At 57.9% G+C, this 24,058-nt stretch overlaps 1 protein-coding gene across 1 annotated transcript; it reads right to left on the bottom strand.

The window, feature by feature from the left end:
- Nucleotides 1-78: 78 nt before the first annotated feature.
- LOC149435919 (protein pelota homolog) lies at nucleotides 79-23,064 on the bottom strand. The gene is made up of 13 exons (XM_089662256.1): nucleotides 22,801-23,064; nucleotides 21,398-21,490; nucleotides 21,168-21,318; nucleotides 18,124-18,214; nucleotides 17,816-17,979; nucleotides 14,441-14,501; nucleotides 14,162-14,323; nucleotides 10,441-10,487; nucleotides 10,098-10,171; nucleotides 2,779-2,850; nucleotides 2,625-2,699; nucleotides 1,710-1,741; nucleotides 79-444 (listed from the first exon to the last, which is right to left on the bottom strand). Exons 1-13 carry the CDS (start codon nucleotides 22,839-22,841, stop codon nucleotides 356-358), a joined length of 1,152 nt encoding a protein of 383 aa, XP_089518382.1. The 5' UTR covers nucleotides 22,842-23,064; the 3' UTR covers nucleotides 79-355.
- Nucleotides 23,065-24,058: the final 994 nt, after the last annotated feature.

Here is a 24,058-nt window from a genome sequence, read left to right as displayed (position 1 = left end):
TCATCCACCAAACACTGAGATTTGAGTTTTGGGGTAACAGGAGCAGAACCCCCCGATGACAGATCACAGGGACACACATTGCCGTCCATACTTCACATCATTTATTGGATGACATCTTGTGACCTCATCACATCACACACCAATCACATGATTGTATCCATCGGGAACCCCAGACAGAGCCACGCCCCGTATTCTGCAGAATAAATAACGACCAGTCATCCATTGTATTGTATCCATTGTAGCCACACATGGTGGGGGAGGAGCCACACATGAGAGGGCAGGTCCATGTAAAGTCAGACATGGGAGGGGGAGGAGTCAGACATGGGAGGGGACAAGGCAAGCCTTCCCCTGAGCTTCAGTCTTCCTCAGAGCTTGACTCGTCATCTGACCCTTCAGCCACTGGAAAACGCAAGATGGCCGCCACTCCCGTCAGCTGGTTCAGTTCTGAAAAGAAAAAAAATCTGCTATCAGATGACACGCCCCTTTATTATATCCAGGACCCCCTATATGGACCGGCCCGTCCCTTGTACTCCGGTCCTCCCCTGTACGGACCGGCCCGTCCCTCGTACTCCGGTTGTCCCCTGTACGGACTGGCCCGTCCCTCGTACTTCGGTTGTCCCCTGTACGGACTGGCCCGTCCCTCGTACTCCGGTCCTCCCCTGTACAGACTGGCCCGTCCCTCGTACTTTGGTCCTCCCCTGTACGGACCGGCCCGTCCCTCGTACTCCGGTCCTCCCCTGTACGGACCGGCCCGTCGCTCGTACTTTGGTCCTCCCTTGTACGGACCGGCCCGTCCCTCATACTCCGGTCCTCCCCTGTACGGACCGGCCCATCCCTCGTACTCCGGTCCTCCCCTGTACAGACTGGCCCGTCCCTCGTACTTTGGTCCTCCCCTGTACGGACCGGCCCGTCCCTCGTACTCCGGTCCTCCCATGTACGGACCGGCCCGTCCCTCGTACTCCGGTCCTCCCCTGTACGGACCGGCCCGTCGCTCGTACTTTGGTCCTCCCTTGTACGGACCGGCCCGTCCCTCATACTCCGGTCCTCCCCTGTACGGACCGGCCCATCCCTCGTACTCCGGTCGTCCCCTGTACGGACCGGCCCGTCCTTTGTACTCCGGTCCTCCCCTGTACAGACCGGCCCATCCCTCGTACTTTGGTCATCCCCTGTACGGATCGTCCCGTCCCTTTTACTCCGGTCCTCCCCTGTACGGACCGGCCCGTCCCTCGTACTCCGGTCCTCCCCTGTACGGACCGGCCCGTCCCTCGTACTCCGGTCCTCCCCTGTACGGACCGGCCCGTCCCTCGTACTTTGGTCATCCCCTGTACGGACTGGCCTGTCCCTTGTAATCTGGTCATAATCTGTACGGACCGGACCATCCCTCGTACTCCGGTGCCAACTTTATTTAGGCATCATGGAGAGTCATAGATGACACAGTGATGTCAGTCCTGGTGCCTGTGCAGTGCCTGGCGCTGTTCACAAATGTCTGACACAGATCAGCCCCTGCTGCAGCCTCTCACCTTGCATCCCTATAAGCCATCAGAAGCCCCCCTCCCCCCACCCTCTGGGCCCCGTGTATCGCTATGAACGAATTCCCGCAGCTTCCTCCACCTTCCCACCATTCCATAACCATCAAATCGAATTCCTTATGAACCCTCCTGGACCTCAGACCAGGCCTGAAATGTTACCACCCCCCATCGGGTACGTACGTTCTCCGGAGACATGCAGGCTGGAGAAGATCCTGAAACAAGATGGAAAACAAGAGTGAAAACTCCCAGAATTCACTGCAAGCGGGCTCCAAACATCCACCCCGACTCCAACATCAGCACGTACAGTGAGGTCAGAGCCCCACCCCCTAGGAGCATCTGCTCTATCATTTCCCCACCCACCCCCTTCTTCCCAATAACTCCCGTGATGTCCCTACACAAAGACACACCCCCTAGGAGCATCTGCTCTATCATTTCCCCACCCACCTCCTTCTGCCCAATAGCTCCTGTGATGTAACTACACAAAGCCCCACCCCAAGACACCCCCCCCAGGAGCATCTGCTCTATCATTTCCCCACCCACCTCCTTCTGCCCAATAGCTCCTGTGATGTAACTACACAAAGCCCCACCCCAAGACACCCCCCCCAGGAGCATCTGCTCTATCATTTCCCCACCCACCTCCTTCTTCTTCCCAATAGCTCCTGTGATGTAACTACACAAAGCTCCACCTCTGCATTAGTACTCTGACTCCAAGACACATCCCCCCGAGGAGCATCAGTTCTCTCATTTCCCCCCCCCCTTCTGCCCAATAGCTCTTATGACATTACTATGCAAAGCTCCACCCCTGCATTATCCCCCAAGACACACCCTAGGAGCATCTGCTCTATCATTTCCCCGCCCACCTCCTTCTGCCCAATAGCTCCTGCAATGTAACTATGCAAAGCTCCGCCCCTGCATTATTCCCCAAGACACACCCTAGGAGCATCTGCTCTATCATTTCCCTGCCCATGTCATCCAATCACCTCCCTCTGGCAAGTGACTTTTGTGAGGTTATTACACAAAGCCCAGCCCCCCATTATCACCCCGCCTCCAAGGTACACACCCGAGGAGTGTCTGCTCAATCGTTTCTCCACTTACCTTACGGTTCCCCCGTTATCTTTCACGCTGTCCACAAGTCTCACATATCGGCTTCGTGTTGGCACATCCTGGTGCCTGGAGGAAAGGACAGAGTCAGAGAAACTGCAGCACGAGCGACCAACAGGAGGCGATATGGGAGGTCAACCACACTCACCTGAACAGCTCGTCCGTCACCAACAACGTATCTATGGCCAGCGCATCGTTAGCCCTCTCCACGTGTTTAATCCTAGAAGAAAACATCAAGAGATGAGGAAGATGGCAGAGGCCAGGGAGGAACTAGGGTCATACATGACCATACATACTACTAGGGTCATACATGACCAATGTCCTGATGGAGGGACTGTGCCCTGGGACCAGACCTTGTGTGCTGAGAAAATCTGCCTTCCAGTTCTCCACCCCGGGAGTGTGCACCATGGAGATTGCTGAACATGAAACTCCACCCAAGACAGACGCCACCTCCACCACAACACTCCTGGACCCCCAACCCCCCTTCAATGTAAGCCACAACTTTGTCCACCATGGAGATTGCCGTACATGAAACTCCACCCAGAACAGACTCCACCTCCACGACACTCCTGGACCCCCAACCCCCCTTCAATGTAAGACACAACTTTGTCCACCATGGAGATTGCAGTACATGAAACTCCACCCAGAACAGACTCCACCTCCACGACACTCCTGGACCCCCAACCCCCCTTCAATGTAAGACACAACTTTGTCCACCATGGAGATTGCTGAACATGAAACTCCACCCAAGACAGACGCCACCTCCACAACACTCCTGGACCCCCAACCCCCCTTCAATGTAAGCCACAACTTTGTCCACCATGGAGACTGCCGTACATGAAACTCCACCCAGAACAGACTCCACCTCCACGACACTCCTGGACCCCCAACCCCCCTTCAATGTAAGACACAACTTTGTCCACCATGGAGATTGCTGAACATGAAACTCCACCCAAGACAGACGCCACCTCCACAACACTCCTGGACCCCCAACCCCCCTTCAATGTAAGCCACAACTTTGTCCACCATGGAGATTGCCGTACATGAAACTCCACCCAGAACAGACTCCACCTCCACAACACTCCTGGGCCCCCAACCCCCCTTCAATGTAAGCCACAACTTTGTCCACCATGGAGATTGCCGTACATGAAACTCCACCCAGAACAGACTCCACCTCCACAACACTCCTGGGCCCCCAACCCCCCTTCAATGTAAGCCACAACTTTGTCCACCATGGAGATTGCCGTACATGAAACTCCACCGAGAACAGACTCCACCTCCACGACACTCCTGGACCCCCAACCCCCCTTCAATGTAAGCCACAACTTTGTCCACCATGGAGATTGCCGTACATGAAACTCCACCCAGAACAGACTCCACCTCCACCACAACACTCCTGGACCCCCAACCCCCCTTCAATGTAAGACACAACTTTGTCCACCATGGAGATTGCCATACATGAAACTCCACCCAGAACAGACTCCACCTCCACCACAACACTCCTGGACCCCCAACCCTCCTTCAATGTAAGACACAACTTTGTCCACCATGGAGATTGCCGTACATGAAACTCCACCCAGAACAGACTCCACCTCCACCACAACACTCCTGGACCCCCAACCCTCCTTCAATGTAAGACACAACTTTGTCCACCATGGAGATTGCCGTACATGAAACTCCACCCAGAACAGACTCCACCTCCACAACACTCCTGGACCCCCAACCCCCCTTCAATGTAAGCCACAACTTTGTCCACCATGGAGCTTGCTGAACATGAAACTCCACCCAAGACAGACGCCACCTCCACCACAACACTCCTGGACCCCCAACCCCCCTTCAATGTAAGCCACAACTTTGTCCACCATGGAGATTGCCGTACATGAAACTCCACCCATAACAGACTCCACCTCCACCACAACACTCCTGGACCCCCAACCCCCCTTCAATGTAAGCCACAACTTTGTCCACCATGGAGATTGCCGTACATGAAACTCCACCCAGAACAGACTCCACCTCCACCACAACACTCCTGGACCCCCAACCCCCCTTCAATGTAAGCCACAACTTTGTCCACCATGGAGATTTCCGTACATGAAACTCCACCCATAACAGACTCCACCTCCACCACAACACTCCTGGACCCCCAACCCCCCTTCAATGTAAGCCACAACTTTGTCCACCATGGAGCTTGCTGAACATGAAACTCCACCCAAGACAGACGCCACCTCCACAATACTCCTGGACCCCCAACCCCCCTTCAATGTAAGCCACAACTTTGTCCACCATGGAGATTGCAATACATGAAACTCCACCCAGAACAGACTCCACCTCCACCACAACACTCCTGGACCCCCAACCCTCCTTCAATGTAAGCCACAACTTTGTCCACCATGGAGATTGCCGTACATGAAACTCCACCCAGAACAGACTCCACCTCCACAACACTCCTGGACCCCCAACCCCCCTTCAATGTAAGCCACAACTTTGTCCACCATGGAGATTGCCGTACATGAAACTCCACCCAGAACAGACTCCACCTCCACAACACTCCTGGACTCCCAACCCCCCTTCAATGTAAGCCACAACTTTGTCCACCATGGAGATTGCAATACATGAAACTCCACCCAGAACAGACTCCACCTCCACCACAACACTCCTGGACCCCCAACCCTCCTTCAATGTAAGACACAACTTTGTCCACCATGGAGATTGCCGTACATGAAACTCCACCCAGAACAGACTCCACCTCCACAACACTCCTGGACCCCCAACCCCCCTTCAATGTAAGCCACAACTTTGTCCACCATGGAGATTGCAATACATGAAACTCCACCCAGAACAGACTCCACCTCCACCACAACACTCCTGGACCCCCAACCCCCCTTCAATGTAAGCCACAACTTTGTCCACCATGGAAATTGCCGTACATGAAACTCCACCCAGAACAGACTCCACCTCCACCACAACACTCCTGGTCCCCCAACCCCCCTTCAATGTAAGCCACAACTTTGTCCACCATGGAGATTGCCATACATGAAACTCCACCCAGAACAGACTCCACCTCCACAACACTCCTGGACCCCCAACCCCCCTTCAATGTAAGCCACAACTTTGTCCACCATGGAGATTGCCGTACATGAAACTCCACCCAGAACAGACTCCACCTCCACAACACTCCTGGACTCCCAACCCCCCTTCAATGTAAGCCACAACTTTGTCCACCATGGAGATTGCAATACATGAAACTCCACCCAGAACAGACTCCACCTCCACCACAACACTCCTGGACCCCCAACCCTCCTTCAATGTAAGACACAACTTTGTCCACCATGGAGATTGCCGTACATGAAACTCCACCCAGAACAGACTCCACCTCCACAACACTCCTGGACCCCCAACCCCCCTTCAATGTAAGCCACAACTTTGTCCACCATGGAGATTGCAATACATGAAACTCCACCCAGAACAGACTCCACCTCCACCACAACACTCCTGGACCCCCAACCCCCCTTCAATGTAAGCCACAACTTTGTCCACCATGGAAATTGCCGTACATGAAACTCCACCCAGAACAGACTCCACCTCCACCACAACACTCCTGGTCCCCCAACCCCCCTTCAATGTAAGCCACAACTTTGTCCACCATGGAGATTGCCATACATGAAACTCCACCCAGAACAGACTCCACCTCCACAACACTCCTGGACCCCCAACCCCCCTTCAATGTAAGCCACAACTTTGTCCGTTGCAGTTGGACCACATGACTGGTCAGAAGGAGGTCCAATAAGGTAGACTAACTTGGAATTGCTGGATGTTGATTGAAAGCGTTGATTCTGAAGGGAACAAAAAAACCTCAAAAGACAGAGGGGGTCAGAATTCTGCCCCAACCCAGAAGACCGGCATCCTTCTTCCATTGTAAGGGGAGAACAAGTATGACAACTGGCAATGCCGGGGACAGAAGTCACCAGGAAAAGGACATCTTGGTTTCAGGATGTAACGGAATCTTCCTGACCAGAGAAAAACTGTCGTATGATCTAGAAATGTTCCATTTCAGGGTTCCTGAGTAGAACTGAATAGATGGAACCACTTCGAAAGGGGTTACCACCAATCCCAGCACCAATCCCATAGGGGGGGTACCACCAATCCCAGCACCAATCCCATAGGGGGGTACCACCAATCCCAGCACCAATCCCATAGGGGGGTACCACCAATCCCAGCACCAATCCCATAGGGGGGTACCACCAATCCCAGCACCAATCCCATAGGGGGGTACCACCAATCCCAGCACCAATCACATAGGAGGGTACCACCAATCCCAGCACCAATCCCATAGGGGGGTACCACCAATCCCAGCACCAATCACATAGGGGGGTACCACCAATCCCATAGGGCAGACCAACATCAGGATTGGAGCTACTGAAAGTAACTCTGCAGCGACATCAATTTCTCCTGGGGTGGGAGGATGTCCAAATCAATACTCCTGATGCCCCCAATGAAGGGCACAATTTTGTCTGAATTCGGACCAGATGACTGGTCAGAAGGATATTCAATGAGGTAGACTAACGTGGAACTGCTGGATGCTGATTGGCAGCATTGATTCTGAAGAGACCAACAACCCAGAATACACAGAGGTGTCAGAACGGTGCCCCAACCCAGAAGACTGCGTCCATCTTCCACTGTAAGGGGAGAACGAGTCTGACAATGCCGGGACAGAAGCCACCATGACAAACATCTTGGTTCCTGGATGTAACAGAATTATCCTGACCAGAGAAAGATCACCCCACGATCTAGGAATGTTGCACTGCAGGGTTCTTGAGTAGAACTGAATAAATGGAACCGCTTGAAAGGGGGATACCACCAATCCCACCACTCACATACGGCTCCATAGACAAGACTGATGTCAGGATTGGAGATGCCGAACCTGACTCTGCAACTACATCATTGAAGGATGTCCATCTCAACACTCCTGATGCCCCCACAATGTAGGCCACAACATTGAATTTGCACCAGTTGACTGGTCAGAAGGATGTCCAATGAGGTAGACTAACTTGGAACTGCTGGATATTTATTGAAAGCATTGATACTGAAGAGACCAAAAACCCTGGAAAGAACTCCGCCCCAAACCAGAAGACTGGTGTCCATCTTCCATTGTAAGAGGAGAATAGGTCTGAAAACTGGCAATACCCAGGACAGAAGCCATCATGACAAGGACATCTTGGTTTCAGAATGTAATGGAGTCTCCCTGACCAGAGAAAGACCATCCCACAGCCTAGGAATATTCCATTGCAGGGTTCCTGAGTAGAAGGGAGTAAATGGAACCACTTCAAAGGGGGAAACCACCAATCCCAGCACTCACATGCAGCTCCATAGGGCAGACCAACATCAGGATTGGAGTTGCCGCACCTGAATCTGCAGCTACATCATCTTCTCTTGGGGGGCAGCAGAACGTAGACCTGAAGGGTCTCCAGAAGTATAAAGTATATCAATCTGATTAATCTCCTTATGGCTTTACCAGCAACTAAATGGTGTGGGGGGAGGGTCTATCTACACAATCCATCCAATTGGTGTCCAACCAGACCAGTCACACGGCATTGTTGTTGGTAAAGGCGACTGTACCATAGGATTAGAGGACAGGGAGAGAGGCGTGGTGTGATATGGACAGTCAGGTGTCAGGGTATGGCTCCCAGAAAGGTTGAGAAGTTCCAGGACAGTGGCAGTGTTGGGAGGGACCAGCATTCAAAAGGGAAGAGTGAGGATAGAGATCTCAGGAAGACTACTGCATGGGAGACCTGTGCCGGGGTCTCATATCCAGACCATAAAGGGCCACAGCACCTACAGAGTCAATCTTCACACTTCGGGTTCCGGGACATGGAAAGACTTCTGAGTGGAGTTGTGTTAGGTTGGGTAGGGCAGAGCGGGTGCCGACATGTGTTGGGGAGCTGGCAGGGGGTGAAGGGGGTTCTCTCAGTACACCAGATGTTAGCTCTGCAAGGCAGGGTGGGGGCCCAGGACCAGTGCCAGGGATCAGGGTGTGGTGATACAGAGGAGTAGATAAGGATCTGCAGGTGAGAACGGCTGATAACCCCAAGGGTGTCACATCTGTCATGACCCAACCTGCCCTCAAAACATCCTCAACGTATGGATTTCCCCGACACACTGCGGCCTATTCATCACTTGATGTTCTACACGGGAAACAGAGAGATGGCGTGGGGCTCACAGAAGGGTAAGGGGATAGAACAGGGGTACAGGACACAGGCTGGGGGTACAGGGGGAGAGGACACAGGCTGGGGGTACAGGGGGAGAGGACACAGGCTGGGGGTACAGAGGAGAGGACACAGGCTGGGGGTACAGGGGGAGAGGACATGGGGGGGGGGGGGGGGACAGAGGAGAGGACACAGGCTGGGGGTACAGGGGGAGAGGACACAGGGTGGGGGTACAGGGGGAGAGGACACAGGGTGGGGGTACAGAGGAGAGGACACAGGCTGGGGGTACAGGGGGAGAGGACACAGGCTGGGGGTACAGGGGGAAAGGACACAGGCTGGGGGTACAGAGGAGAGGACACAGGCTGGGGGTACAGAGGAGAGGACACAGGCTGGGGGTACAGAGGAGAGGACACAGGCTGGGGGTACAGAGGAGAGGACACAGGGTGGGGGTACAGAGGAGAGGACACAGGCTGGGGGTACAAAGGAGAGAACACAGACTGGGGGTACAGGGGGAGAGGACACAGGGTGGGGGTACAGGGGGAGAGGACACAGGGTGGGGGTACAGGGGGAGAGGACACAGGCTGGGGGTACAGGGGGAGAGGACACAGGGTGGGGGTACAGAGGAGAGGACACAGGCTGGGGGTACAGAGGAGAGGACACAGGCTGGGGGTACAGAGGAGAGGACACAGGGTGGGGGTACAGAGGAGAGGACACAGGCTGGGGGTACAGAGGAGAGGACACAGGCTGGGGGTACAGAGGAGAGGACACAGGGTGGGGGTACAGGGGGAGAGGACACAGGGTGGGGGTACAGGGGGAGAGGACACAGGCTGGGGGTACAGGGGGAGAGGACACAGGGTGGGGGTACAGGGGGAGAGGACACAGGCTGGGGGTACAGAGGAGAGGACACAGGCTGGGGGTACAGAGGAGAGGACACAGGCTGGGGGTACAAAGGAGAGAACACAGACTGGGGGTACAGAGGAGAGGACACAGGCTGGGGGTACAAAGGAGAGAACACAGGCTGGGGGTACAGGGGGAGAGGACACAGGCTGGGGGTACAGAGGAGAGGACACAGGGTGGGGGTACAGAGGAGAGGACACAGGCTGGGGGTACAGAGGAGAGAACACAGACTGGGGGTACAGAGGAGAGAACACAGACTGGGGGTACAGGGGGAGAGGACACAGGGTGGGGGTACAGGGGGAGAGGACACAGGGTGGGGGTACAGGGGGAGAGGACACAGGGTGGGGGTACAGGGGGAGGGTCTTACCCATAGAACGCCCGGTCGGGTTCGTGTTGCAGCATTTTGTAGAAATCGGTGAGTGCTTTAATCTCAGCAGCCGCCTGAAATCATTCAGAAAAGACCATTAAATGGCCGGAGTGCAGAGGAGGACAGGCGGGGGGGGGACAAACAGGCAGGGGGGGGACACACACACAGGCAGGGGGTAACATGGGGGGACACAGGCGGAGGGGGACACACAGGCAGGGGGGTAACATGGGGGGACACAGGCGGAGGGGGACACACAGGCAGGGGGTAACAGAGGGGTGGGTGGGACACACAGGCGGAGGGTGACGTGGGGGTGGGGGGGTACACAGTGGAGGGTGTCACTCACCTTTGTATCTGTGAGTCGGGCTGTGACGGCGGGATCACACAGAACCTCTGAAAATGCAAAATGTGAAGAGAACGTTCCATGACCCAACACAGAGATCGGAAATGACTGCCCCGCCCCCCCCGCCCCTAGCTCCACCCCTGTCAGGGAGGACCTGTGTCTGGAGGAGTACCTGTCAGGGAGGACATGTGCCCGGAGGAGTACCTGTCAGGGAGGACTTGTGCCCGGAGGAGTACCTGTCAGGGAGGACTTGTGCCCGGAGGAGTACCTGTCAGGGAGTATCTGTGTCTGGAGGAGTACCTGTCAGGGAGGACTTGTGTCTGGAGGAGTACCTGTCAGGGAGGACTTGTGTCTGGAGGAGTACCTGTCAGGGAGGACTTGTGCCCGGAGGAGTACCTGTCAGGGAGTACTTGTGCCCGGAGGAGTACCTGTCAGGGAGGACTTGTGTCTGGAGAAGTACCTGTCAGGGAGTACTTGTGCCCGGAGGAGTACCTGTCAGGGAGTATCTGTGTCTGGAGGAGTACCTGTCAGGGAGGACTTGTGCCCGGAGGAGTACCTGTCAGGGAGGACTTGTGTCTGGAGGAGTACCTGTCAGGGAGTATCTGTGTCTGGAGGAGTACCTGTCAGGGAGTACTTGTGCCCGGAGGAGTACCTGTCAGGGAGTATCTGTGTCTGGAGGAGTACCTGTCAGGGAGTACTTGTGTCTGGAGGAGTACCTGTCAGGGAGTACTTGTGTCTGGAGGAGTACCTGTCAGGGAGTACTTGTGCCCGGAGGAGTACATGTCAGGGAGTACTTGTGCCCGGAGGAGTACCTGTCAGGGAGGACTTGTGTCTGGAGGAGTACCTGTCAGGGAGTACTTGTGTCTGGAGGAGTACCTGTCAGGGAGGACTTGTGCCCGGAGGAGTACCTGTCAGGGAGGACTTGTGCCCGGAGGAGTACCTGTCAGGGAGGACTTGTGCCCGGAGGAGTACCTGTCAGGGAGGACTTGTGCCCGGAGGAGTACCTGTCAGGGAGGACTTGTGTCTGGAGGAGTACCTGTCAGGGAGGACTTGTGCCCGGAGGAGTACCTGTCAGGGAGGACTTGTGCCCGGAGGAGTACCTGTCAGGGAGGACTTGTGTCTGGAGGAGAACCTGTCAGGGAGGACTTGTGCCCGGAGGAGTACCTGTCAGGGAGGACTTGTGCCCGGAGGAGTACCTGTCAGGGAGGACTTGTGCCCGGAGGAGTACCTGTCAGGGAGGACTTGTGCCCGGAGGAGTACCTGTCAGGGAGGACTTGTGCCCGGAGGAGTACCTGTCAGGGAGTATCTGTGTCTGGAGGAGTACCTGTCAGGGAGTACTTGTGTCTGGAGGAGTACCTGTCAGGGAGTACTTGTGCCCGGAGGAGTACCTGTCAGGGAGTATCTGTGTCTGGAGGAGTACCTGTCAGGGAGTACTTGTGTCTGGAGGAGTACCTGTCAGGGAGTACTTGTGTCTGGAGGAGTACCTGTCAGGGAGTACTTGTGCCCGGAGGAGTACATGTCAGGGAGTACTTGTGCCCGGAGGAGTACCTGTCAGGGAGGACTTGTGTCTGGAGGAGTACCTGTCAGGGAGTACTTGTGTCTGGAGGAGTACCTGTCAGGGAGGACTTGTGCCCGGAGGAGTACCTGTCAGGGAGGACTTGTGCCCGGAGGAGTACCTGTCAGGGAGGACTTGTGCCCGGAGGAGTACCTGTCAGGGAGGACTTGTGCCCGGAGGAGTACCTGTCAGGGAGGACTTGTGTCTGGAGGAGTACCTGTCAGGGAGGACTTGTGCCCGGAGGAGTACCTGTCAGGGAGGACTTGTGCCCGGAGGAGTACCTGTCAGGGAGGACTTGTGTCTGGAGGAGAACCTGTCAGGGAGGACTTGTGCCCGGAGGAGTACCTGTCAGGGAGGACTTGTGCCCGGAGGAGTACCTGTCAGGGAGGACTTGTGCCCGGAGGAGTACCTGTCAGGGAGGACTTGTGCCCGGAGGAGTACCTGTCAGGGAGGACTTGTGCCCGGAGGAGTACCTGTCAGGGAGTATCTGTGTCTGGAGGAGTACCTGTCAGGGAGTACTTGTGTCTGGAGGAGTACCTGTCAGGGAGTACTTGTGCCCGGAGGAGTACCTGTCAGGGAGTATCTGTGTCTGGAGGAGTACCTGTCAGGGAGTACTTGTGTCTGGAGGAGTACCTGTCAGGGAGTACTTGTGTCTGGAGGAGTACCTGTCAGGGAGTACTTGTGCCCGGAGGAGTACATGTCAGGGAGTACTTGTGCCCGGAGGAGTACATGTCAGGGAGGACTTGTGTCCGGAGGAGTACCTGTCAGGGAGGACTTGTGTCTGGAGGAGTACCTGTCAGGGAGGACTTGTGCCCGGAGGAGTACCTGTCAGGGAGTACTTGTGCCCGGAGGAGTACATGTCAGGGAGGACTTGTGCCCGGAGGAGTACATGTCAGGGAGTACTTGTGCCCGGAGGAGTACCTGTCAGGGAGGACTTGTGCCCGGAGGAGTACCTGTCAGGGAGGACTTGTGCCCGGAGGAGTACCTGTCAGGGAGGACTTGTGTCTGGAGGAGTACCTGTCAGGGAGGACTTGTGTCTGGAGGAGTACCTGTCAGGGAGGACTTGTGTCTGGAGGAGTACCTGTCAGGGAGTACTTGTGTCTGGAGGAGTACCTGTCAGGGAGGACTTGTGCCCGGAGGAGTACCTGTCAGGGAGGACTTGTGCCCGGAGGAGTACCTGTCAGGGAGGACTTGTGCCCGGAGGAGTACCTGTCAGGGAGGACTTGTGCCCGGAGGAGTACCTGTCAGGGAGGACTTGTGTCTGGAGGAGTACCTGTCAGGGAGGACTTGTGCCCGGAGGAGTACATGTCAGGGAGGACTTGTGTCCGGAGGAGTACATGTCAGGGAGGACTTGTGTCTGGAGGAGTACATGTCAGGGAGGACTTGTGTCTGGAGGAGTACCTGTCAGGGAGGACTTGTGCCCGGAGGAGTACCTGTCAGGGAGGACTTGTGCCCGGAGGAGTACCTGTCAGGGAGGACTTGTGCCCGGAGGAGTACCTGTCAGGGAGGACTTGTGTCTGGAGGAGTACCTGTCAGGGAGGACTTGTGCCCGGAGGAGTACCTGTCAGGGAGGACTTGTGTCCGGAGGAGTACCTGTCAGGGAGTACTTGTGTCCGGAGGAGTACCTGTCAGGGAGTACTTGTGTCTGGAGGAGTACCTGTCAGGGAGGACTTGTGTCTGGAGGAGTACCTGTCAGGGAGGACTTGTGTCTGGAGGAGTACCTGTCAGGGAGGACTTGTGCCCGGAGGAGTACCTGTCAGGGAGTACTTGTGCCTGGAGGAGTACCTGTCAGGGAGTATCTGTGTCTGGAGGAGTACCTGTCAGGGAGTATCTGTGTCTGGAGGAGTACCTGTCAGGGAGTATCTGTGTCTGGAGGAGTACCTGTCAGGGAGTACTTGTGCCCGGAGGAGTACTTGTCAGGGAGTATCTGTGTCTGGAGGAGTACCTGTCAGGGAGTACTTGTGCCCGGAGGAGTACTTGTCAGGGAGTATCTGTGTCTGGAGGAGTACCTGTCAGGGAGTATCTGTGTCTGGAGGAGTACCTGTCAGGGAGTATCTGTGTCTGGAGGAGTACCTGTCAGGGAGTACTTGTGCCCGGAGGAGTACCTGTCAGGGAGTATCTATGTCTGGAGGAGTACCTGTCAGGGAGTATCTGTGTCTGGAGGAGTACCTGTCAGGGAGTACTTGTGCCCGGAGGAGCTGTGTACTTGCAGGAACTTCCCTCGATTTTCCAGCAGCGTCTTCAAATCCTGTTTTACGGCTCGAAGGAAAAGGAATTCGCAGAATTGTTCGCGGACAAATCCTGGAGACGCCACCAACACCACCTTCACCACTGAGGGGGGAGGGACAAGATGGGGGGGAGGGACAAGATGGGGGAGGGGTGAGATGGGCAGGAAGAACATGGCGGGGGACAGAAAGGCGGAGCTTACAGGAAGTAACGAGGACTTACCTTCAAAGTTGATGTGACGGATAATTCCCTGCATGACCTGTTCATAGAACCTCTCCAGAGCCTGAGAGAGACAAGATCAGGGGAGGGTGTCATGGGAGGAGACGGAGGGCGGGATCAGGGGAGGGTGTCATGGGAGGAGACGGAGGGTGGGATCAGGGGAGGGTGTCATGGGAGGAGACGGAGGGCGGGATCAAGGGAAGGTGTCATGGGAGGAGACGGAGGGCGGGATCAGGGGAGGGTGTCATGGGAGGAGACGGAGGGCAGGATCAGGGGAGGGTGTCATGGGAGGAGACGGAGGGTGGGATCAGGGGAGGGTGTCATGGGAGGAGACGGAGGGCGGGATCAGGGGAGGGTGTCATGGGAGGAGACGGAGGGCGGGATCAGGGGAGGGTGTCATGGGAGGAGACGGAGGGCGGGATCAGGGGAGGGTGTCATGGGAGGAGACGGAGGGCGGGATCAGGGGAAGGTGTCATGGGAGGAGACGGAGGGCGGGATCAGGGGAGGGTGTCATGGGAGGAGACGGAGAGCGGGATCAAGGGAAGGTGTCATGGGAGGAGACGGAGGGCGGGATCAGGGGAGGGTGTCATGGGAGGAGCCGGAGGGCGGGATCAGGGGAGGGTGTCATGGGAGGAGACGGAGGGCGGGATCAGGGGAAGGTGTCATGGGAGGAGACGGAGGGCGGGATCAGGGGAGGGTGTCATGGGAGGAGACGGAGCACGGGATCAGGGGAAGGTGTCATGGGAGGAGACGGAGGGCGGGATCAGGGGAAGGTGTCATGGGAGGAGACGGAGGGCGGGATCAGGGGAAGGTGTCATGGGAGGAGCCGGAGGGCGGGATCAGGGGAAGGTGTCATGGGACGAGACGGAGGGCGGGATCAGGGGAAGGTGTCATGGGAGGAGACGGAGCACGGGATCAGGGGAAGGTGTCATGGGAGGAGACGGAGGACGGGATCAGGGAAGGGTGTCATGGGAGGAGACAATGGAGGGCGGGATCAGGGGAAGGTGTCATGGGAGGAGACAGAGCACGGGATCAGGGGAAGGTGTCATGGGAGGAGACGGAGGGCGGGATCAGGGGAGGGTGTCATGGGAGGACACGGAGGGCAGGATCAGGGGAGGGTGTCGTGGGAGGAGACAATGGAGGGCGGGATCAGGGGAAGGTGTCATGGGAGGAGACAGAGCACGGGATCAGGGGAAGGTGTCATGGGAGGAGACGGAGGGCGGGATCAGGGAAGGGTGTCATGGGAGGAGACAATGGAGGGCGGGATCAGGGGAAGGTGTCATGGGAGGAGACAGAGCACGGGATCAGGGGAAGGTGTCATGGGAGGAGACGGAGGGCGGGATCAGGGGAGGGTGTCATGGGAGGACACGGAGGGCAGGATCAGGGGAGGGTGTCATGGGAGGAGACAATGGAGGGCGGGATCAGGGGAAGGTGTCATGGGAGGAGACGGAGGGCGTGATCAGGGGAGGGTGTCATGGGAGAGACGTTGGAGGGCGGGATCAGGGGAGGGTGTCATGGGAGGAGACGGAGCACGGGATCAGGGGAAGGTGTCATGGGAGAGACGATGGAGGGCGGGATCAGGGGAGGGTGTCATGGGAGGACACGGAGTGCAGGATCAGGGGAGGGTGTCGTGGGAGGAGACGATGGAGGGCGGGATCAGGGGAAGGTGTCATGGGAGAAAACAGAGGGCAGGATCAGGGGAAGGTGTCGTGGGAGGAGACGATGGAGGGCGGGATCAGGGGAGGGTGCCGTGGGAGGAGACGATGGAGGGCGGGATCAGGGGAGGGTGTCGTGGGAGGAGATGAAGGAGGGCGGGATCAGGGGAGGGTGTCGTGGGAGGAGACGAAGGAGGGCGGGATCAGGGGAGGGTGCCGTGGGAGGAGACGATGGAGGGCGGGATCAGGGGAGGGAGTCGTGGGAGGAGACGATGGAGGGCGGGATCAGGGGAGGGTGTCGTGGGAGGAGACGATGGAGGGCGGGATCAGGGGAGGGTGTCGTGGGAGGAGACGATGGAGGGCGGGATCAGGGGAAGGTGTCGTGGGAGGAGACGATGGAGGGCAGGATCAGGGGGAAGGTGTCGTGGCAGGAGACGATGGAGGGCAGGATCAGGGGAGGGTGTCGTGGGAGGAGACGATGGAGGGCGGGATCAGGGGAAGGTGTCGTGGGAGGAGACTATGGAGGGCAGGATCAGGGGAAGGTGTCCTGGGAGGAGACGATGGAGGACGGAAACAGGGGAGGGTGTCGTGGGAGGAGAAGGAGGACGGGATCAGGGGAGGGTGTCATGGGAGGAGACGGAGGACGGGATCAGAGTAAGGTGTCATGGGAGGAGACGGAGGACGGGATCAGGGGAGGGTGTCATGGGAGGAGACAGAGGGCGGGATCAGGGGGAAGGTGTCATGGGAGGAGACGATGGAGGGCGGGATCAGGGGAGGGTGTCATGGGAGAAAACAGAGGGCAGGATCAGGGGAAGGTGTCGTGGGAGGAGACGATGGAGGGCGAGATCAGGGGAGGGAGTCGTGGGAGGAGACGATGGAGGGCGGGATTAGGGGAAGGTGTCGTGGGAGGAGACGATGGAGGGCGGGATCAGGGGAAGGTGTCGTGGGAGGAGACGATGGAGGGCAGGATCAGGGGAAGGTGTCGTGGGAGGAGACGATGGAGGGCGGGATCAGGGGAAGGTGTAGTGGGAGGAGACGATGGAGGGCGGGATCAGGGGAAGGTGTCGTGGGAGGAGACGATGGAGGGCGGGATCAGGGGAGGCTGTCGTGGGAGGAGACGATGGAGGGCGAGATCAGGGGAGGGAGTCGTGGGAGGAGACGATGGAGAGCGGGATTAGGGGAAGGTGTCGTGGGAGGAGACGATGGAGGGCGGGATCAGGGGAAGGTGTCGTGGGAGGAGACGATGGAGGGCAGGATCAGGGGAAGGTGTCGTGGGAGGAGACGATGGAGGGCGGGATTAGGGGGAAGGTGTCGTGGGTGGAGCCGATGGAGGGCGGGATCAGGGGGAAGGTGTCGTGGGAGGAGCCGATGGAGGGCGGGATCAGGGGAAGGTGTCGTGGGAGGAGACTATGGAGGGCGGGATCAAGGGAAGGTGTCATGGGGGGGAGACGATGGAGGGCGGGATCAGGGGAAGGTGTCATGGGAGGAGACGGAGGGCGGGATCAGGGGAAGGTGTCATGGGAGGAGACGGAGGGCGGGATCAGGGGAAGGTGTCATGGGAGGGGACGGAGGGCGGGATCAGGGGAGGGTGTCGTGGGGGGAGACGATGGAGGGTGGGATCAGAGGAAGGTGGAGGGCGGGATCAGAGGAAGGTGGAGGGCGGGATCAGAGGAAGGTATCAGGGAGAGTCACAGAAGGCAGAATACGGCCAATCACAGGGCACCTTCTCATGTTGGGAGCAGTTGCCCCTCCTCTTGCGCGGGATGTTGGTCTCGATCTTGGCACGGAGGAGAGTCATACTGGGTGTCACCAGACAGATGTGGGCGAGTCCTTCCTGCATGACAACTGCTGCAACATCGGCGCTGAAGGCGGGGTCACAGGCCTGCTCTGAGGAAAGAGAGTTTATTAGAGGGCGGTCCCTCTACCGGCATCCAATCATCATGTACCGGGCTCAGCACCGATACAGCACCGTATGCAGATCACAAGGACTATTCATAGTAACAATGTGTGCAGTGTGAGCGCCCCTCTTACCGATCCTCTCCAGCACAATGCTGTCCCACTGCTTCTTGGCCAGGGTGAACTTGCGGTTCAGTTCCAGCTCGATGGTGTGATACGCCCCCATCTGGAGACAGGAGGAGACGCATGAGAGACATGGCTGCTTGAAGTGGGAGGGGGGAGGAGCAGGGGGTGGAGCAAAGAGCGAGGCGTTTGAGAGGGTGGAGCTTAGAGGGAGGAGTGTGAGGGGGCGGAGCACAGAGGGAGGAGTGTGAGGGGGCGGAGCACAGAGGGAGGAGTGTGAGGGGGCGGAGCACAGAGGGAGGAGTGTGAGGGGGTGGAGCAAAGAGGGAGGAGTGTGAGAGGGTGGAGACCAGAGGGAGGAGTGTGAGAGGGTGGAGCACAGAGGGAGGAGTGTGAGAGGGTGGAGCACAGAGGGAGGAGTGTGAGAGGGTGGAGCAAAGAGGGAGGAGTGTGAGAGGGTGGAGCACAAAGGGAGGAGTGTGAGAGGGTGGAGCACAGAGGGAGGAGTGTGAGGAGGTGGAGCAAAGAGGGAGGAGTGTGAGGGGGTGGAGCACAGAGGGAGGAGTGTGAGGGGGTGGAGTGAGAGAGCGTGGAGCACAGAGGGAGGAGTGTGAGGGGGAGGAGCACAGAGGGAGGAGTGTGAGGGGGAGGAGCACAGAGGGAAGAGTGTGAGGGGGAGGAGCACAGAGGGAGGCGTGTGAGGGGATGGAGCACAGAGGGAGGAGTGTGAGAAGGTAGAGCACAGTAGGAGTGTGAGGGGGTGGAGCACAAAGGGTGGAGCACTAGGGGAGGAGTATGAGGAGGTGGAGCACAGAGGGAGGAGTGTGAGGGGGTGGAGCACAGAGGGAGGAGTGTGAGGGGGTGGAGCACAGAGGGAGGAGTGTGAGGGGGTGGAGCACAGAGGGAGGAGTGTAAGGAGGTGGAGCACAAAAGGATGAGTGTGAGGAGGTGGGGCATAGAGGGATGACTGTGAGGAGGTGGGGTATAGATGGAGGAGAGGGAGGAGGTGAGGCACAGAGGGAGGAGTGTGAAAGGGGTGGGGCACAGAGGGAGGAGAGTGAAAGGGGTGGGGCAGAGAGGGAGGAGAGTGAAAGGGGTGGGGCAGAGAGGGAGGAGTGTGAAAGGGTGGAGCAGAGAGGGAGGAGTGTGAAAGGGTGGAGCAGAGAGGGAGGAGTGTGAAGGGGTGGAGCACAGTAGGAGTGTGAAGGGGTGGAGCACAGAGGGAGGGGGTGGAGCACAGAGGGAGGAGTGTGAGGAGGTGGAGCACAAAGGGAGGAGTGTTAGGAGGTGGGGCATAAAGGGAGGAGTGTGAAAGGGGTGGAGCACAGCAGGAGGTGGGGCACAGAGGGAGGAGTGTGAAAGGGGCGGGGCACAGAGGGAGGCGTGTAAAAGGGGGTGGGGCAGAGGGAGGAGTGTGAGGGGGTGGAGCACAGTAGGAGTGTGAGGGGGTAGAGCACCAGGGGGCGGAGTATGAAGGGTGGAGCCCGGGGAGAGGGGTAGGAAGGGTGGAGCCCGGGGAGAGGGGTAGGAAGGGTGGAGCCCGGGGAGAGGGGTAGGAAGGGTGGAGCCCGGGGAGAGGGGTAGGAAGGGTGGAGCCTGGGGGGAGGAGTATGAAGAGTGGAGCCCGGGGGGAGGAGTATGAAGAGTGGAGCCCTGTGGGCGGAGTATAAAGAGTGGAGCCCTGTGGGCGGAGTATGAAGGGTGAAGCCCTGTGGGCGGAGTATGAAGGGTGGAGACCTGTGGGCGGAGTATGGAGGGTGGAGACCTGTGGGCGGAGTATGAAGGGTGGAGACCTGTGGGCGGAGTATGAAGGGTGGAGCCCTGTGGGCGGAGTATGAAGGGTGGAGCCCCGGGGGGTGGCGTATGAAGGGTGGAGCCCGGGGGGCGGAGTATGAAGGGTGGAGCCCGGGGGGCGGAGTATGAAGGGTGGAGCCCGGGGGGGGGGGGGGGGAGTATGAAGGGTGGAGCTCGAGGGCGGAGTATGAAGGGTGAAGCCCAGGGGGAGGAGTATGAAGGGTGGAGCCCAGGGGGCGAAGTATGAAGGGTGGAGCCCAGGGGGCGGAGTATGAAGGGTGGAGCCCAGGGGGCGGAGTATGAAGGGTGGAGCCCAGGGGGAGACGTATGAAGGGTGGAGCCCAGGGGGAGGAGTATGAAGGGTGGAGCCCAGTGGGCGGAGTATGAAGGGTGGAGCCCAGGGGGGGAGAGGTATGAAGGGTGGAGCCCAGGGGGTAGAGTATGAAGGGTGGAGCCCTGTGGGCGGAGTATGAAGGGTGGAGCCCAGTGGGCGGAGTATGAAGGGTGGAGCCCGGGGGGGGGAGAGGTATGAAGGGTGGAGCCCAGGGGGTGGAGTATGAAGTGTGGAGCCCAGGGGGAGGAGTATGAAGGGTGGAGCCCAGGGGGTGGAGTATGAAGGGTGGAGCCCAGGGGGAGGAGTATGAAGGGTGGAACCCAGGGGGTGAAGTATGAAGGGTGGAGCCCAGGGGGAGGAGTATGAAGGGTGGAGCCCAGGGGGAGGAGTATAAAGGGTGGAGCCCAGGGTGCAGAGTATGAAGTGTGGAGCCCAGGGGGAGGAGTATGAAGGGTGGACCCCAGGGGGTGGAGTATGAAGGGTGGAGCCCAGGGGGTGGAGTATAAAGGGTGGAGCCCAGGGTGCACAGTATGAAGTGTGGAGCCCAGGGGGAGGAGTATGAAGGGTGGAGCCCAGGGGGTGGAGTATGGAGGGTGGAGCCCGGGGGGAGAAGTATGAAGGGTGGAGCCCTGTGGGCGGAGTATGAAGGGTGGAGCCCAGGGGGTGGAGTATGAAAGGTGGAGCCCAGGGGGTGGAGTATGAAGGGTGGAGCCCAGGGGGTGGAGTATGGAGGGTGGAGCCCGGGGGGAGAAGTATGAAGGGTGGAGCCCTGTGGGCGGAGTATGAAGGGTGGAGCCCAGGGGGTGGAGTATGAAGGGTGGAGCCCAGGGGGTGGAGTATGAAGGGTGGAGCCCGGGGGGAGGAGTATGAAGGGTGGAGCCCTGTGGGCGGAGTATGAAGGGTGGAGCCCAGTGGGCGGAGCCCTCACCTTGACATACTGGTTCTCCTGGATATTGGTGCCTTTCACCCGGAGCTGGCAGGCCTGAGAGTCGAAGTCGATGGTCTCCACCCGGATGGTGAGGACGGTCCGGATCCGGTTGCTGCCGACACTTCCTGTTGAGGATTCCGTCTGTACCTTCCTACAACCACAGAGTGACATCACCAGCACCCCACAGAGGACACGCCCCCAACATAACTCCACCCCTGAGGAGTACACACCTGATAGTGGAGGCTCGCAGACTATCGCCCACCTGCAGCAGGTTATAGGTGTGCCACATGTCCTCCGCCTCATCCGGCATCAACGTCACCTGACTGGGAGAGAGAGGTCACATGACACCGACCACACCCACATACCGAGACTACAGGAGAAGTGGGACTGTGCAGAGTCCATTCATACAGAATGGGGACAGATACCGAGAATGACACCCGGCATCCGGGACAGGAGAAGTGGGACTGTGCAGAGTCCATACATACAGAATGGGGGCAGATACCGAGAATGACACCCGGCATCCGGGACAGGAGAAGTGGGACTGTGCAGAGTCCATACATACAGAATGAGGACAGATACCGAGAATGACACCCGGCATCCGGGACAGAAGTGGGACTGTGCAGAGTCCATACATACAGAATGGGGGCAGATACCGAGAATGACACCCGGCATCCGGGACAGGAGAAGTGGGACTGTGCAGAGTCCATACATACAGAATGGGGACAGATACCGAGAATGACACCCGGCATCCGGGACAGGAGAAGTGGGACTGTGCAGAGTCCATACATACAGAATGAGGACAGATACTGAGAATGACACCCGGCATCCGGGACAGGAGAAGTGGGACTGACAGGCAGGAGGGGGCGGGGACTGTAATTGAGCCCCTCCCCCTGTCTCTGGTCCCCTCCTTAGACTGGAGGATTATTATACCAGCAGAAAGCTGACTGACAAATCCCGCCCCCTGGGTGTGTCCTCCTCCCTCCTATGGCGTACACAGCAGGGAATACAGGTGGGGGAGGGGCTGCTGTTTCTCTACGCGTTTCGTGGTGGCGTTCCTCAGGGGAGGGGTTTGTGGATCCTGTTTTGTCCCCATGGAGCAGTTCTATGGAGGAGTTTTTCCATGGGAGGGGGGGTGTAGTCGGCAGTCAGCTGCAGTAGGGGGCAGTGTGGTGCACAATTCAGCACGTCACATGACTTTGTTTTTTTTTCTTGCTTCATAAACTTTATTTGAAGTGTACAAAACGTACATTTTATTCCTGGCAATGAACCAACGCAGCCCGACCCTTGGCTGCACTGCTCCCGGCTACACCCCCTCCCCCGTCATGGAAGAACTGTCCTCCACAGAACCGCTCCCTGGGCTGATCCACAAACCCCTCCCCTGAGGAACGCCATCGACGAAACGCGTAGAGAAGCGGCAGCCCCTCCCCCGCTTACACCTGCATTCCCTGCTGCGTACGTCATAGAAGGACACACCCAGGGGGCGGGACTTGTCTATGAGCCTTCTGCTGGTAGAATGATCCTCCAGTCTATGGAGGGATTGAGGACAGAGGGGGGAGGGGCTCCATTACACTCCCCGCCCCCTCCTGCTTGTCAGTCCCCACACCCGATGGAAGTCGTGCCGTGTATTCCTCACCCCGCGTTGTCTTTCTCGATGTCTTTGCTGAGCAGCTTCATGCCTGCCGCCGGTTCTCTTCTCACACATTGGAGTAATATGGAGGATGAAGTCAGGGCGCCGCCATGTTTGTACACCCACCAATAGAATGATCGCTCAATATTAGAAATGGTTGGGGTGTTGTGATGTCGGAGTTCGGGGTGAGAGATCTCAGACACACCAATCACCGTCTGACCTTCCCGACCAAGTGCCGATCCTAACAACTGTGCTCAGGGTGTGCCAATATGGCGGCCACAGCACTTCCTGGTGTATGTGCTCTTCCCCGTTCTGTGCCGCGTGTAACTTCCTGTGTCCCGCCCCTTCCGAGATCTACAGCAGCGGCCATCTTAACTGAGGGAAACCGTGATGGAGTGTTCAGTGTTACCGGCGGAGGGCGCTGTGATATCTCCATCCTCCATCATTATTATTGTTGTTACAATTCCATGGCTCAGTCTCCGTGGCAGAGGAGCTTACACTCTACATGTGAGGGGGAAGGGCGGTACTCCCAGGGCGCAGAGTCCCCAAGTTGGTATGGGGTGTAGTACCCTGATCCGGTCTCCGGGGGGCCCTATGGGGATGCCATTGATTGGACCCCAGAAAGTGACGTGATTGGTTGTTATGGGTTATCGCAGATTGCAGTGTGCCCCTGGACCACAGGGCTGACGCTCCAGCCTGGGGGGGGGGGAGGGGTCCTGAAACCACCTCAAACACAACATTACACCCAATCACAGCACTGAACCCCAATCATATCACTGGACCCCAATCACCACACTGTACCCCATATGTCGCATTCACTGCGTTTTTGGTGCGTTTGTCTCCCATTAGCACAGGGCATCCCGCTCACTTGAATTCAGTTGAATGGGCTGCCCTGACACTCCATCGTATCTCCTGCACCTTGTTGGGCTCTATGCCAAGTACTTGCCTTGTGTTTTGTGCCACAGAATGTGGGAGCGCTCGCCGCATCTGGGGTGTCATTTGGAGATGACGGCACCTCCAGCACAATGCGAGTTTCTGCCCCCATTCCCAGAACACATTACCCTCCCCGCAATGTCTGCTATGCCTTGTTATAGGAGACCAGATCTCAGAAGGACACCAGCCTATGGAGGACTTCCATACCTCATGCCTCATATCAGCAATAAACTCCGAGCCCCACATTCCGCTCTGAGGGTGGATATGGAGGACGGGCCCCACATTCCGCTCTGAGGGTGGATATGGAGGACTGGCCCCACATTCCGCTCTG

The sequence above is a fragment of the Staurois parvus genome, unplaced genomic scaffold (genome assembly GCF_062004578.1).
Source record: "Staurois parvus isolate SC_StPar_1 unplaced genomic scaffold, SC_StPar_1.0 ptg001450l, whole genome shotgun sequence".
NCBI lineage: Eukaryota > Metazoa > Chordata > Amphibia > Anura > Ranidae > Staurois > Staurois parvus.
The sequence above is the reverse complement of the archived record's forward strand: the minus strand, read 5'-3'. Positions and strand labels throughout refer to the sequence as shown.